General features: G+C 34.5%; 1 protein-coding gene across 2 annotated transcripts in view; it reads left to right on the forward strand.

The window, feature by feature from the left end:
• LOC116339642 overlaps positions 1–17,402 on the forward strand; it is a 49,746-nt gene that overhangs the window by 19,409 nt on the left and 12,935 nt on the right. For both annotated transcript variants that reach the window (XM_031765650.1, XM_031765651.1), the window contains exons 2-5: positions 994–2,556; positions 5,200–5,366; positions 15,964–16,060; positions 17,256–17,369. In XM_031765650.1, coding sequence (XP_031621510.1) covers positions 1,941–2,556; positions 5,200–5,366; positions 15,964–16,060; positions 17,256–17,369 — 994 coding nt within the window. In that variant the 5' untranslated portion in view covers positions 994–1,940. The remainder of the gene's footprint in view (positions 1–993; positions 2,557–5,199; positions 5,367–15,963; positions 16,061–17,255; positions 17,370–17,402) is intronic.

A 17,402-nucleotide genomic window follows, 5' to 3' on the forward strand; every position in this document is an offset into this window, starting at 1 on the left:
CACAGGCACACAGCTGCGCGCTCCTTGATTACGTCAACAAATTTCAATTTGATCTTGGCAAAGAAAATCTCTATTGCTGCTATGTGGGAGCATAGGTTCGACACGTTCGCGTACAACGCCAAGCATTTGAAACACGTGTGTATATGGTAATGCTTGCATGTTTGTGTGTAAACTGTTTGATTTGATTAAAGTTTCATCACATTATCGGTGTTGGAAACGAAAATTGAAAAAGCTAAAAGGGAAAGAGAGCAGAAGAGGGGACGGAGAGAGATGATATCGCAAAAATGTCCGAACATTATTATTGCTCTAGATGCGAGGCAATGGTTATCCTGGCATCCAGGTTATATACATATATCTACATAGTACATGGCATATTTCGCTTCTCTGAAATTGGATCGCTCGTTCATTGGCTAAAAATGGGAAATATTTCGGAATCGGAATAACGCTCACATTTAAAATGCAAACAAAAGAAAATATTTAAATTGATGAATTTATGTAATTGAATTAAGTTCTATTTTGTTTTTTGTTCGTTTTCAAAATTGCTAGATTAAACTTGGACATCATTTCTGCTGTCTCATCTTGAATAATGAAAGACTTCAGTTTTTTACGCACACTTTATCGCCCCAAATGAAATTGCAAAGAAAGATCGAAAATTAACTTTCCGTAATGTTGGTGATTTTGGTATTTTCGTTAACGCGATATAATTCAAAGGTGGGGTCGCAATGAAATGAAAATTGACTTAAATTTATACGTTTACCGTGAATCACATGAAATCAAATGGAATTAAAAATAATACTTTGATGTAAGGAAAGTACTTAAGTTAATAAAAGTCAAGTGTGGATACAAAGACATATTGGCGCATAAAATTGAATAGACGACTTTGGTGACATTGTTCATTTTAGATCTGACATATTTTTTTTTATTTTCGTACATAAAAATGATAGCATTCAATTTCAATAAGAAATGTAACGTTTTTTCTCTATTTTTTTGCAGATATGCCAAATAATGTTACATATTAACGTAAAAGCAACGGCAAACGTTATTTGGAGCAAATTTTGTACGTGCAATATCCATTATGATTAACAAAATTAAACGACAAACAAGCGAAGCATAAAATTATCCATATGAGAGACGCACGACCAACTAAAAGAAGCAGCGTTTATGTGCAGGCATTTTGATATATCTGTATCAATAATAACATCATCGGCAGCAAAAGCAACGGCATAATTCCATTTATTCTGCACAATAAAACAAAGCTTAATAGAGAAAAAGAGAGAATTTTACATAAATGCGTGTGTCTATGTGTTTTCAATGGCAATAATGCCCGAAAGCACAATCACACATCCACATCCACATCAACATCAACATAAATTGGTGGAAAATGCGTTTTAATGAATAAATATGATATGATGAGCATACAGGAATCTAACAAGACACCCCGAGCAGGTTCGTGAGAAAACACACAGCCGCGAGAGAAAAAAAGTGAGCAAGAGATAGAAAAGTCGAGAGAGACGGAAAAAAGTAATAATCTCTAATAGCACAGCCACGGCAAATAATAAATACACAAAAATAAAACAAAACACGATCTAATTAATGCTATTAAGCATTAAACCAACATATTAAGTTAAACGAATATTGATGCTTGTTCATCCATCAAATTATTTTTGACGGCCTATTTTTATATCACATCATTTTCTCGTATACACGCTTTGTAGGTGGCTTTGTGTACGTGTGTTTGCGAGCTTCTGATCCAAGTTCAATTGATAGCTTTAGACGTAGACAAATAAACTGAATTGAATGTGAGACGAGCAACGAGAAAATCAAACGAAAAACAAAGAAAAAGACAAATAACCGCATTAATCAAGTGCAAAAGCGAAAAGAAAAGGCACAGCGTTAGCATATATGGTTATTGTCACGGTCAACGAGTTAGCTGTGTCCATATGAAGATTTTATGGGAATCGTTTTCATTTTTGTCAACACCGTTTGTTCGCCTCAGCACCCGTCCCAAAAAAAATTATCACTATGTGATTTCAATTGTAGCATTCATTTTATTATTTACGCCACACTGTATCGCCCAAGATTCAACCACCATTGATAAAGTGAACGACACTATTGTCAACGCAACACATCCAAAATGGTCGATTGTGAAGAATGCAGATGACAGTGGTTCACAATCATCAGATGCCAGAGTTGCGATCTCAAAACGACAATCACCAACAAAAATATCCAACTCATTGTCATCGAATCGAATGTTTTCATCAAACTATCATCGTGCAACTGATGCTCCCACGCATGATCATCATGAAAAATCGCATCTATTTACACGCGACGCGAGCACCAGCAGCAAAACCAATTTTCCACCATCCACTCCCGTTAAATTAGTAACCATGCCTGGAATCGAACAACCATCATCAGCTTCAATAAACAATGTGTTGATCTTAATCCAAACACACAAAAATATCGAACTAAATCTTGTACGTGATCAATTTCATCAATTTACTGATATGTTTGGCGTTAAGCTAGCAAATATTACGATTGATTTTGATACGATAGACGGTAAGTGTGTCAGTTTGATTACATCATTTATTTATAATGTTAGTCATTTAAGAGACGATGAAGATGCGTGCATACGTCGCGTTTCATTTCAATTCCGAATCTCATTGAAAATGAAAGAAGAGGAAGAAAAATTGCGCCATTTGCACGCAATCAATTCAGTCATTCGATTTCGTTCAATTTATTGATGTTACCCTTGAAGCATTCGATTTTTACATATTGAACGTTTTGTGTCGGTAAAAGTGATTCGAAAATAATTTTTCCTATTATACTAGTATCCGATGCTATTGTTAGATAAATTGACGTTTAGAAAATTGAAAAAAAAAACGTCCACGTACGCATTCCTTTTATAGAGATTTTTCGATGTTGTTGTTGTTGTCATCGTCAATGTAATGAGCACATATTTACCTACATCAAAGTGGCAACATTGAAGTACGGTATTTTATTCTTGAAAGCACTTCGATCGAAGTGGGATATAAAAAAATTACGGAAAAAGCTTTGGTATTTGTCCCATTTAATAGATCGATTGGTGAATGGCCACATGCGATGTGCATTTCAGCGCAAAAATATGCCATATAACATCAATGCCATAGCAAATTCAATGTACGCATAACATTTAATAGACCGATAAAAATAAAACTTCTTCTTCAATATCGGTTCATCCCAATGTATTGATCGTCGTATCAGTTTACACACATAAAATACACTCGCACATATGCACAGATTTTGAAGTGTGCATACGATACCGTGATGCGGAAACCGTTTAACTATAAATAGATAGATTCGGTGGCTTTTCATTACATGTTGCCACATTCTCAGGGGAAATGCGAGAATCCATTCGGCGATTCCATGTAAATATTGAACGCTTTTGGAGTTTTTCAAGTATTTTCATTGTATTTCGATAACAAAATATTTTACTCTCACCGACGACATAAAACAAAGACGAAAACAACGAAAAAGAAGAAAAAAAGTTTACCAGGAAACGTTTGGGATACACTTTTACGACCATTTTCAGCCGATTGCATTCAATGAATTACTTTTTGTTACTTTCTGTAAAAAAAAAGAAGCACAAAGCGAATCGATATCCGAATCTATCTTTACTATAAATAAAACGCTTCAATAGCGGCAAGCATTCATCATTTGGTTTTGCACATAATTCACTTCCGATAAGTTTTCCCAAGTACCGTCGTATTTTCACACTAAACTAGATTTCGTTGAATATTTGCCGTCATGAACACAACACACCACACTCGATTTTATACGAAAATAGCAAAATCTTCTTGTCTGTTTGCATCGAAAATTACACCCAAGCGAATAGAAACCTTTAAAAGTCAATGAACACTCTTTATCGATCGATCTTTTGTACATTGGCCATACAAACCGCTTGTTTTTGGATTCGGGGCAAAAAAAAATGTGATGAATAACCTATGTAAATATTTTATCAAACTCATTCTCATTGTGTTTTCCGGAAACTCTATAACAACGCAAAAGATGTCAAATTAGGTAAACAATAGGATGTCAAACGATTTGCCAACGAATACGACATTGAATATAGAAGAGAGCATTAAATGATTTGGATTAAATTTCGTCTTGTCAAACGTGAACACTTTTTTTACTAAACTAAAAAGTAAAACTCCAAACCGAAATGATAAGTAAACAAAATGATAAGACAATCAGTTTATTTATGATGAATGCCTTTGATGCGCATCTTGGGACGTTTCTTTTCCCTTCAAAGTGTCGTAAAATTTGAAAAAACTTTTTTAATGACGATCATATGGCCACACAACAAATCGAGATGATAAGCCAGTTTTGTTTGAGAATGGACATTCCATATGTTTCATTGTACTAAAAAGATTAGAAACCATTCGAGTTTGGAATTTAAATGCAAACATAAAACGAAATTTGGTTTATAAATTTTTTTTCTCAATTTTTTCTCACCGAAGAGAGTTGGGCTATTTATTTATAGTAAAGTTTGAACAGCTGTAATTTCTCAACAAGCGCTCACCCTCAACGAAATTACACAAGTGAAAAAGCGAAAATGCATTTACTTTTTGCTGCTCAAATCCTTCGCTTGCAGTTTCGTATAGACATTGCACTCATTGTTTTTTTTTCCTCTGGCACAGAAATGCGACGACAAATGAAAACGAGAAGCGATTAAAATGAAAAAAAAAAAAAAAAAAAACTTTATCACAAGCAAAGGACACATTGTTTTTTCCATTTTCATTTCTTCGTCCCTTTTCTTTATGTCTCTTCGTTTTCTCTGTGCATTCTTTCTGTCTCTTGTTATTTGTATGACGATTGTTGCAGTTTACTCCTATCTTCACTTTACTTCTTTCGCTTCTTTTAAATTTGATTTATCATTTCTAACAAAATCAACGATTTCTTGAAAGTCGTTTATTCTTCGCAAATGAAAGCGCATTGCCATCCTGTTTTTTCCACTTTTTCGACAGTTGCCTCGTCAAAAGTCATTTGTCCGACTTTTATACGATTTGTTTGGCTTAACATTTTCCTGATTTTTCTCTAGTTACGTTTTCTATAAATGATTGTTTTTTCTTATTTCTTTATTCTTTTATATGCGATGGAAAATTCATGCAAAAAATGTCGTGTTCGAGCTATTCCGTAACGATTTTTTTGCTCATTTTGCAGGTATCAGTACCCTCATCAAACGACTGGATTCGCTCAATTATTCAACAATATATTTCCAGCTCGATGAAAGCTATATCAGAAACTTTAGCGTCAATTGTGACATATTACAGCAGCTGTCCTCAGTTTATCACCGGCACATCATCTTTTGGCCATGTGTGTGCATGAAGGTAAGCTATTTTGTACTTATCATTATTGACATTTATCATGTTTATTGAACAAGCAAACACAACGCTCACATCGAATTCGATTAATGTGACCACAAAATCAAACAAGTTCATCAATTCGATTGACATTTGAGCAACAATATATATATCCTTCGAAATGAGTAGGAAGAACCGTTGACATCTGGTTGGTCCTTATGACATTTATATTGACGTAAATGTGAATATTTATTGCTTACATCTGCGTTTATTTGAGAAATCGCTATAAAAATGCATTTACAAATTACATTCAAATTTTCTTTCTTGTTCGCCGAAGGATGCCGAAGGGGTACGTTTGAAACGAAGTTGTACATAAAATTCGTTTTATGGATATTTTTAATTGCACTTTAAAAGCTTTCATGTTAATTGGATTGCCGAGATTTAAATACAAAAAAAGCTTAATGCTTCCGCTGCTGCTGTTGTGTGCATGCTAACAAATGTTCGAGTTAAAAAAAAGCACATCAATTATTCAAAACGTATTGAAGAATACAATCTACTCTTTTCATTCGTTTCTTTTACTCAAGCGCTCCGTCGCTCATTTTTCTTGATGCAATTGGATTGTTGATAAACATTTCGTTACTAGTGAACAAATAATTCAAAAGTCATTTTATTTGTAATGGTTAGTTCTCTCTTTTTATTCCTCTTCATTTCTCGTCCAAATAAATTCTTTAATGTTGTATTGGAAACTAATGGAAAAGTGACTGATTATTTATTCAAAGCCATTTTCAGCGAACAAAAGTCTAAATAAATTTGAATGAAAAGCTCTCTCTTTCTTCCTTTCAATTTTGATTCGTATTTATTGAAGCATTTAGTGGCCGATATTCTAAGGTAATGGAAAACTCCCCAACAAAACTAAAACTTTCTTATTGACTTTCGAACAAAACATTAACTATGTACAATTGTACATACAGTTTATTTCAATCAGTTTTATTGCGTTCGACACAGAGTTTCTGGTCATTCGAAAACTATTATCAAAATTTGCGAAGCATTGGAATTATACTCGGTTAGATTGCCACGAAATTCCATTGAATTGTAGCTGCTGGCAAACATAATATGTGTGGCAAACAAGAGTTTTGGCATACTTAATAGTGTACAATGAATGTAATTTTCATTATACAATTTGCTTGGTTTTACTTTTGCATTTCTCATTTCGTATGAATTCGTTCTCTTATAACGATTGGTGTCCGGGTAACGGAACATTTTATCAACAATATGTGGCTTTGCACGCATATGTTTGCTCTATTTTACAAACAAATATCAAGACATATTTGCCACTCACCAGCCAAATGGTATTGCGTCTGATTTGGCAAAAGCCACTGAAATGGTAAATTGGAATCAAACAATTTATAATGAAATTAACAATCACACACAGCGTTGTGCTGAATAAAGTCTACGTTATGTTTGCGTATGTTTGGCATCGTCACCAGTATATTTCAATTGGTTTTCGAAGAGTAACATTTTTGGACAGTGTGCCATGTTTTTGGTCGGATGAAATTGCAAAGGACATCATCCATCATATGTGCCAAACTTCTTCTGTTCAAGATATGTTTGTCTTTTGGGTTTGGGTTTATTTTCTTTTATGCGACTGTTTTTCTCTTTGCCCGTGTTTCGATCGACAAACCGATACAAATGCTTTTATATGTACGATATTATTATTATGAGCATTGAACATTGTGTGTGCACAACATTTACGTCTCCCCCTTTCTCAATCATCGTCGTTCGATGATGTTTATTTATTTATTTCTTCCGCCTGTCGTATTTTGCCATTCCTTCAATTTCGTTAATGTCACATTAAAAAAAAAGACAGAAAAAAGTGAGAAAGTCTTTTCCCAAGGTTATGATATATATAAAAATGACGCTGAGTTTTTTTTTGCGTTGTAATTTTTCTCTTCATTTCTTTCATGTTTCGCATTCATATTTGATTTTTTTTTTCATTCATATGTCAAAAACTAAAAAAAATAATGATACGATTACTACTATCGGAAGCCGTTTGTATACATCGCGATTTTTCTTACCGAAACTCGTTTGCGTTTTCGGAAGTAGATCAACAACAATGTTCCGGAACAAAGTTTGAAAAACATATGAGATGTTTATTTGTGCAAAGAATTTAGTCAGATAGAGTAGAAAAGCAAATAAAACGATAAAATAATCGATTCCATCGTAAACTTCTATTTTTTCACATATTTTATATGTGCGTCAAATTGTCACTTGAACAAGCAACTTCAACAATGCAAACTAACGAACTTTCGACAAATTCTACCACTTACATTGTCATTGCATTGAATAAAAAAAGGTATGGACCATTTGGATAAAAACATGACATGTAACTCATTTCTCATAGTTATCCGAGTGTGTGTTTGTGTGATTTTTCTCAGACAATATATTGAACTAACTGGTCAACTGAGGTGACAGTACGTTAGCCAGCTAAATGGGCTAAAACAATAAAAGTTATTGTTATAATGATGAATCACTGCTATTGTTTTAGCTCATTTAGCTGGCTATCGTACTGTCAGCTCAGTTGACCAGTTAGTATAATATATTGCCTGGCTTTTTCTTCCTATTTGTTTTTTTTTTGCGATCAATCGTTTTTTCGTTTTTGTGACGGAAATAGAATTATAACAAATTGGTTGAATCCTTGAAACTATAGTAACAAATTTGTGTTGCAGTTTGCTTAAATCAACTCAGTTAATGGTTATGGTGGAATATTTTTTGCCGAAATTCAAATGTAATGCGAAGGACCAATGATTTTATTCCACCTGAATATTAATTTCCACTTCAAGTGACTGAATTACGTCAATACAAATCAGATTTTGAACGCATCTCGAACCGTCTATTGGCATGACAACACACATTCACATTATCCGCACACTCACAGCGATAATTTAATACCCGAACAAACAAGAATTATTTATGTGCGCAGTTGTGAAAATGACCGAACGTCCTTAATGGATGACGAAAACGGTTCACATTTTCTTTTGCAAAAAAAAACATAGTGAAATTTAATTACTCAACTTTTATCCTGTTGCATTCGACAGTTATATGAGATAATCTCAGTTGAATGGAGCTTTTCAACCAAACGGCAAATGCAAATGATTTGTATCTTCTCTCTACCTGGAAACAAAATTCCACACACACAAACTTAAAAGTAACAAAATCAAATGAAAATTCTCTCTTGTGCCAGCGTACATAAAACTCTATAAAAAGTTGTGAGAATACAAAAAAAGAGCAAAAATGCTCACACAAATTAAAACTTGAAATGTCAGTTACAAAAAAAGCGAACCCAACTCATTTATATATCATGGAATGAAACAACTAACCGAGCAAAGAAAATAAAACAACGATTTTCAGTTCACCGCAATAAAAAAAAAGAGTAAGCACATCAAATATTTTGTGCTGTTCTTTTTTTTCTCCTCACAAACATTTCCCTTTGCTGAACAGTAGACAGTTTCAGTTTTGTGGATTGTTTTTTTTTCATTCTCGTTTTGCTCTCTCTCTCTCTCTCTCTCTCTCTATTGGCTCCGAAAAGTTTGGAGCGTTTTTATATGTGAACAAAATCATTGAGCCGCTCATAAAAATTGATAGCTCTGAGCAGCGCTACATTTTCAAATGATCCACAGCAATTTGCTGACATTTCTGCTCGTAATTATATGCCAATAATTTGGTGGCAGGCGACTCAACGACTTCTAGTTCTCTCTCCACACTGGGGGACGGCAACGCCATTCAACTCATTCGCGACAAATAACGCAGAAAAAAAATGAAATTCCAGATAAATTGCTGCTCGACGAGATTTTCTTCAGATTGTTGAAATAACATCACCCTTCAACATGTCAACTGCCAAATCGCGCATTTCCGGAATCCGTTTCGAATGTACGGTTGATGTTGTTGTTTTTTCCCCTGGATTCTTGTTAGAACAGCCTTGACAGTATTATACTGTATACTGTAACAGCACGTGTATACTAACTTTTACGCCATTCAATTGCTCATTGTATTAGTTCCGCTCATCAGAACTAAACACGTGTGTCATTCCTTTACTTCATACCATCAAAAAAAAAACAAATCGAAATAAAACAATGCGCGACAACAAATCAATGCTCGTAATATTCGGTTGTAACAGTTGTTTTGTAAATGCCGATCCATTGTGCTTACGTCGACCAATTCGAACAATAAAAACTGGTGGATCAGCAACGAACTGAAAAAAGGTTTTTGCATATCTTTCATTTTGTTTACGAAAAAAAGAGAATGAGAAGAAGAGAGAAAGCTTTTGTGCGAATCAGAGAGGTTAAATGCTTAAAAGTCACGATCCAGTTTGAAATAAACGAAGACTTTCATTCGACAATTGCTATGCTTGGCATTTTGACTCATATGCATAAATGAAAAGCTCCAAACAATTTTCTGAGCCAAAAGTCAATTTCAGTGTCCAACATGGCGTGATATTAGATTACCTAAGTTCTTTCAACAGACACACCGAACACTCTAGCTTTGTAGCACCGTTCATCTTCCGTTCGAAATTAAAATCGATACTTTAGCATATTTTCCGTAAAATATATGATGTGCATCCTAATCTTAATCGCATAAATTAGAAACCTTCAAATGCTCGGCCGAAATTGCTCTCGCTCAAATGTGGAAAGGAATGTGATAAAGAAAAAAAGAAAATAAATGTTATTTCTTTGCACTTGTGTATGCCATAATTTTCATATAGTTGGTAGACCATGCTAAATGGCCGTTTGGTTCGGTTGAGATTTAATGTCGTTGAGCTTTTGGGGTCGACAAACACAATTTAGAAGATTAAAATCACTTTTGAAACTACCGTTTAATAGATTTTCCCATTGAAAAATACGATTCATTTACGCACCGAATTCACCATTTCCATGATTATCATTGTCATTATTTTGGCCAATTGCGTTTTATGCGATGAGAAAAAAAGGTGAATCTTCGGTATGCAGAGCGGAGCACATTAATTTTTTTTGTTTCGGTACGTTAACAAAGAATGGTGAGCTGTTAATCTGGGTTAATCATAATACCTTTTTCACTCGCTTCAACGGCGAATGCCACCAATGTTGATCTCTTGAATTCCACACATTATTACGGAAGTGCGCCGGAGGGTGAACGAAACGTGGCCGTTTGTTATTCATACCATTTTTGGAAAATTGTTACCCGGTTCGCTGCAAAAGTATGTAAATGAATTGTCTGTCGTTGGCAAGACTTTCATAACCACCAGTACAATATCAAATTGAATAAACAAACAAGCATACTGTTTTGCTCGAATGTTCGATTTGGGAATTCAAACAAAACACAAATATGACTTCGCTTTCTTCGACAGCCACCTCCGGCAAGTGTATCATGCTGAAATCTCAATAAAAACACAATAAATGAAAACAAAAATTTGAGTGCACAACCCACGTCGTTGTTGTTTTTCTCCGACATTTTTCTTTCTTCTTCTTCTTCACATACATGTATATGACAAAATAATTATGTGTTCAGTTCTCAGTAAGTATGGAAATGATTATTCCCAATGAAGTAAATTTATGCACCTCTGAATGACAGAATATCAACGATAAAAGTACTCATAACATCGCTGTTGTTAACGCTACGTTTGTTTTTCACTCGTTGCACACAATGCAAAGAGTTTGAGACGAATACACAATACAAATTGTGCTGTGCAAGAAAAAAAGACTTTCTCTTGCCTTCGGCTGGAGAATCGTATCCCAGTACAGAACGCAACTGATCAATATTTACTCGTATATTTGTGTATGTAGGATGAATTTGTGATATTATTTTACTCTCAACTGATATCATGCTATGAAACATTGTAATGAAACACGGAACACGTAACCAATTTGAAATCCACGCATCACAGTTTTTTCGCAATAAATATGATATACAGAGCGACTGATGGAAGCAAAAAAAAGCACATATTCAATCGTAAATTCAATAAAATTCCCATAAACGAATTGTTTTGAAACGTGAGCTAAATAAACAGAACTGTTGATGCGGTGCAAATTGAACGGTGTGCCAACCACACTTGAAGTGAAGCAAGATAATAGAGTATTCCAATAAATGACAATGGCACTACATATGCAATGATATTCACTTTCACAATAAGCTTATATATCACATTTTATGATATTTATCAAATTATACTGTTTTCGATGTACAAAAAAGCGAAAGCAGCCTACGTGATTTCCAAAATAAATGAATGTAATTTTATGCAAGCCCACCCATTAAATTCAACACTTTGAAACAATACATTTTTTGTGCCTTCGGTTTCAACTTTACCTCTTTACTCGTTTCAATTGATATATATATATATTGATTATATATATAATCAATTTATAAAAATCGTTCCGAATGATTGCGTTTTTATGTCTTCGTTTTGCTCATTGCATTTACATTGAATGTTTAATGCCAGGATGCTCATGGATTTTATTGAGCGTACACGTTCGTTTTTCTTCAGCGTTTCGCATTGATGCATTCGTTCAATGTAAAGAAAAAGTGTGAAAAATGTAAAAAGATTTCCGTCTTTCCGTTTCATTATACGTTTGCAGCCATTTACTATCAATTGAACAATGAAAATTGTAATAAGTTTCCGACTGTTCGTTGCCGTGCGACCCATTCATTTCATTTTGCCACTGTAATTTTCTATCTCCCCCCATCCTCCTCTCTCTCATTTCTTTCTTTTCTTCGCTGTTTTTCTTGTTAATTTTATGAGATTCCTTCAGTGAAAAACTTTTACTTTCGTTCATCATCTCTTTCGCTTGGACATTTATTGAAAAGTTTTCTGCAAAAATATACAATTTCTACTTAAAGTTAAAAAGAGCCAAAGTTTTAGCGTGTTTCAATGCCACATTGATATCATAGGAAGCACTAGTGCTTTTTTCATCAAAATTTCCCTTGTGCGCTCGCGCTCTATTTTATTTTACCTCGTTTAACATTCTTCGTCTGTGTGATGTATACAATGGAATTCATGTGTAAAAAAATGACAATGTTTATGGGCCATTGCAAGCGCATACACAAAATCCTTTTTGCCACATACCTTCCATTGGCAATGGTATGCGACGCAAAATGCCAGTTACATCGAAGATCTACTTGTAGTCACAACATCGTTCCCAAATTCATGATGCATAGCAGCGGCAATAAAGTATGTCGCTATCTCTTTACCTATTCTTGCTTTGGTGGAGAGCGAGAGAAGAAAAACTAGTGATTTAAATATACACACAGCATCGTCTAACTTGTTATTTACTCTTCTTGTTATAGAATACCTTATTTTTGGCTGCCAATTTGTGCGTTGTTGTTGCGACACATCTAACCTTATTCATTCATTCGTCGCTTCGCATAACATCGTCACAAAATGCAGTTAGTTTAAGTTTATATTTTTTTTTTAAATAAAATCACGCAGTTTTCCTCATCGTACTTGTTACTTTATAGAATGAAATGGATTGTTATTCTCGTTTAGCAAGCTAAAAAAATGTGTGATATAGAAAGACGTGCATTATATATTTCTGCTGAATTAAATATATGTGTACACTTATAAAGGTTTTACAACGTGATTTCGACGGCCATTTAAATATACTAAACCTTGCGTTGCGATTTAAGTTTTGCGACAACTTGTTCATTTTCAAGTTCCATTTTCACATTTACGTTACAAAGTTGCTGGTGATGCTGGTAGCGCTGCTTTTTTTTTGAAAGGTGCATAAGACATTTGACACGGAGAGCAACTCTTTTCCACTTGAAATGCTGTCAATACAGCTGAAATCGGATACATTATAAAATGCTAAAATAAAATATTCAAAATGACAATGAGAACGAATGAGACTTAAGACCATTTCATACACCTTGACTTGTGTTCCCTTGAACGTTGGCCTTTGAATTTTTCGAGTCTGTCAGTTTTGATAAGGGGCACATTTTCAAAAAAACATACACATTCACTTATCTTGCCAAACAATACAAAATTCGGAATATATTTATGGAAAATATGTGACAGGGTTCATGTTATACCAGATACTTGATTAAAGATGTTTACAATCAAATTTATGTGAAAATATGAGAAATCACTTTCAAATCTGTCCATGTTTTGTTAATGTGACCTAAAAAAACTCGAAATAAATGTGGCTGCGATCGTTTAAATGATTAGCTCGTATTCAATTTGTCAACTTCTTTTGTAACCGTACTACCAAACGAAATGCCGAATGTGATTGCAACGGAGTTCATGGTTAGTATTTCAAATAACTGTAATGCAACAAAAGCCTGAAAGATGCAATGCAACCGAATGCGGATGGAACGCTTTTAATGGGATAAACAACAATCGTTGTAGATGTGTGGTGTGAAAAACCCAACTCATAGAAAATTGTGCATTGTTGAATGGAGAAAAGCAATGCGCTCAACACTCAATATGGTTATATCTTGGCAGTGCTTGGCTATATTGCTGTTGTTGTGTGCTTTTTACTCTTGTTTGTTTGAATTTTATTTTCAATTCGTGTTGTTTTTGTTAGCATTACAAACTAGGCATGCATCAGCATGAATGTAACGCTCTTAGCGACATCGATTCGAATGCCTGAGAGTCATGCATTCAAAATAGGTCACATTAACGACGATCGTACGAGACGTTGCTTAGAAGAATGGGGCATCTATGAGTTTGCACAAAATATATACATATGAAGCATTTGTGCTGGGTTTAAACACGTTTTATAATATATATTTACCGAAGGCGACTCATATACAGTAGACAAAGAAGAAAAGCAATCATGCAACAAAAAACGCTACTCTTCGGAAAAGTTTCTCAAGTTGAGAAAATCCAGTAAGATAAAATAGATAGAGATATATGCGATTTTGCAACTCAGAGTGGTTTCACTATGGTTTCATTAATTTTACTTTTGTCCAGCTCACATTTCAATTTCTCACCATCGCCGGAAGAATTGAACAGCTCAAATTGTCAAATGGATGAAAATCCACACCAAAAATTTCCATAGAGTATCATTATCAACGAAGGAGAGACGAACAAAGGTGGTGAGAAAAAGTGGAAATTCAAAAACCCACAATGCCAGGATCTTCGGCAACCAGCGACCATATGCTCATAAAACCACTTGCACTACGTGATGTGACAAAACCGAATCGCCGACAGCACATATTTCTAATGATGTAATACCATGACATTTAGCTCTGATACTCTGTCGGCTGCAACTTTTTCCATACGAATCTGGAGTTGACGTTGATGTTTATTTTTCAGAAATCCTCTCACCCTTTCTCTTTCTCTTTCTCTATGTTTTTTCATTTAGCCCTTTTCTCGCTCATTCTCTCATCTCGTTTCTTTTTGGTTTTTCTCATCGGCTCCTTTTTTAATATATATGATCTCGGCGGTATGTGGCACTAGAGTATACGCTCAGTTGACTGTTGCAGTTTTTGCTATTAAATGATGCACAATCACATACATATACCAATAAAAATGTCGAAGCCAGCGTCAAAACAATATGTACATCACAGTGCATTGCTTGTACTATCGTAAACTACACGCGATCCCACGACTATGACGAAGATGGCAAAGGTTTAAATACAAACTCTACATACCATTGAGACTGTTAGTCTGATACGAGAATGCAAACAAATTATGGATGAGCACATAGTTTTCACTGTGTTGTACAAAGCACATATAAAAATTGCGATGATGATTTGATGTTGACGCTTGTTTTATTAGTACTTGTCGTTTAAATTGCGCGTCCGCCCAAGATACCCATAACACTATCACGTGCTGCAATTTCTCTTTCTTCTCTTTTCCCCAGCTAATTTTCCCATCTACAAATCCGGAATAAAAATAATTGTAATCAGCTCAATGAGAGTAAAAAAACACAACTACGGAACAACTGAACATACAACATAGAAACGTGTCATACAGTCACAGACATACTTATACTATCACAGAAAATATACAGAAAAGAAATTGAAAAAAGAAGGAAAATATGCTTGCTGTTCTTATAGCCTTATGAAAAAGAAATGTTGTATTCTTAGCGCGGTGTGATTGTTGTAAACCATTTTCTGCTCGCAGTTGGCCAGCGTACGCGTTCAAGTAAACATAAACTTGCTTATAAATAATAATTACGTTTGTGTGTTTATTCTGTGAAATATAAGGCATTCCATGGAACACTCCAATGTAAAGTGATTACTTCATTCTGCAATTGCATTCGTGCTTCAGTGTATAACATAATTCAAAGTAGAAACAAGCTCCACACACAACTCAATTTGGAAATAACACAACTCAATTTGGAGTAAACACTCTGTCATTCTTGTTTTTCGATAGATTTTTTTTAAACTTTAATTGCAAATACCAAAGACTTACGTTTTCTTCTGCGTGTACAACGCCAATTTGTGAGAAAAAAATGTGTCCTGCGTCAACAATTTAAAATGACATTTAATTTTTAGCATTGCACTGGTGAAATGCTGAATATTTTTCTGACACATGGAACGGATTGGAACGGATTTTACTATGGATTTTCATGGAATTTGTTATTTAAAATTATATATTTTTTGGTATTCGAACAAATTTCATGGAAAATATGTTTCTTTCATGTTACAGAAATCTGAACGTTATCTGCCGTCATTTCAAACGATTGCGTATGCAATCCAAAGTGCTTCGCAGAAATTCAATTGGAGTGAAGCGATTATTTTTGCGGGTAAGTAGCATTAAATCAACTGTAAAATAGTTGACGATTTTCCCAACAGGTTCTATTAATTGATAAGATACTTTTTACAATGAAAATACCACAAATTGTAATGAGTGCATTATCTTTGAGTAAAATTCAAGCCTTTTCCAACAATGCATTCAAAATCGCTTGCTTGCAATCTTTGCTCATTGTTTGCTGACTGTGATTTGCACTTGAAAGCAAAACCAAAGATAAGCACATCATTTATTATAATTTTTGCGTCGTTTCGAAGATTTTCCACAGTAAGCCGTTGCTCACAAATGAAAGCAGTCCAAAGATTCCTCGTATGAAACGCGCTTATTATTAAGAGCGTTGAAACTAATGCAGAAAATCTGGAGAAATAAATTTTCAACTGACGAAAGTATTGTGAGCAACGAAATTAACATTTTTATGCTTACAACAGCAGTACCAAATAATTTTCCTTGAAATAGCATCACTTTCGACTTTAATAATCTGGAAAGATTGAAAAGTATTCTTTTCTTCATGCGAAACATCCCGTCTCTTTATCATCAAATCTTATTCCTACTTGTGTGTGAAACTTACAATCTACAAATTGTGTATAGTGTAGTAAATCTCACTAGAGAAGCTCATTTCTCAAGTGGTTTCTCGTGAAGTTCAAGTGATTCATTATGGAGCATTTTCCGCTTTTATCATGGCATTCTAACGGTAAAGCTCTGTAGTTTTACTCTCTACTCGGTGTGCCCTCTCAATCTTACCAACCGAACCGCTTGAAAATACTCACTTGCACACATGAGTGACAGAAAGGCTCTAATCAAATGCTTTTCATCATTTTCTGTGTAGCCCCGTTGAATTTGATGGGAAAAGGTCGAGGGCAGGTGCAATTTGTGTATTCATCGATGCCAACATCGTAAAAGATTTTCTCCAAGATCGCACATTAATCACTGATATACCGAGGGTGAAACGGAAGAGGACGAATAAATAGAATTGAGAGGAAAATGTGTGCGCGTACACACCATCGTGCTACAGCACATGCATACCCGTTTAGTTCATTGGAAAATTGTGAAATTACTTGACATTGTGCCATGAGACTTTTTATATTCAGAGATAACACTTTCACTCGTTTTACAATATAATACAATAAAAAGCTTCAGCTTACACTCACGATAAAATAACATTAAATGCATTGTTGATTTCCACTTTTCAGATAACGAATATGGTTTACCGTTAGCAATAGCAGCAAACTTGCATTTACCATATCACATTAAAATCGGATTGGATAATTTCAACAATTTCCATAATATGGATGCATTTGATAGACGTAAGTAAACCATTTGAATCGTTGAAAATTCCA

The sequence above is a fragment of the Contarinia nasturtii genome, unplaced genomic scaffold (assembly GCF_009176525.2).
Source record: "Contarinia nasturtii isolate CC-2019 unplaced genomic scaffold, AAFC_CNas_1.1 Cnas_scaffold_533, whole genome shotgun sequence".
Classification (NCBI taxonomy): Eukaryota; Metazoa; Arthropoda; class Insecta; order Diptera; family Cecidomyiidae; genus Contarinia; species Contarinia nasturtii.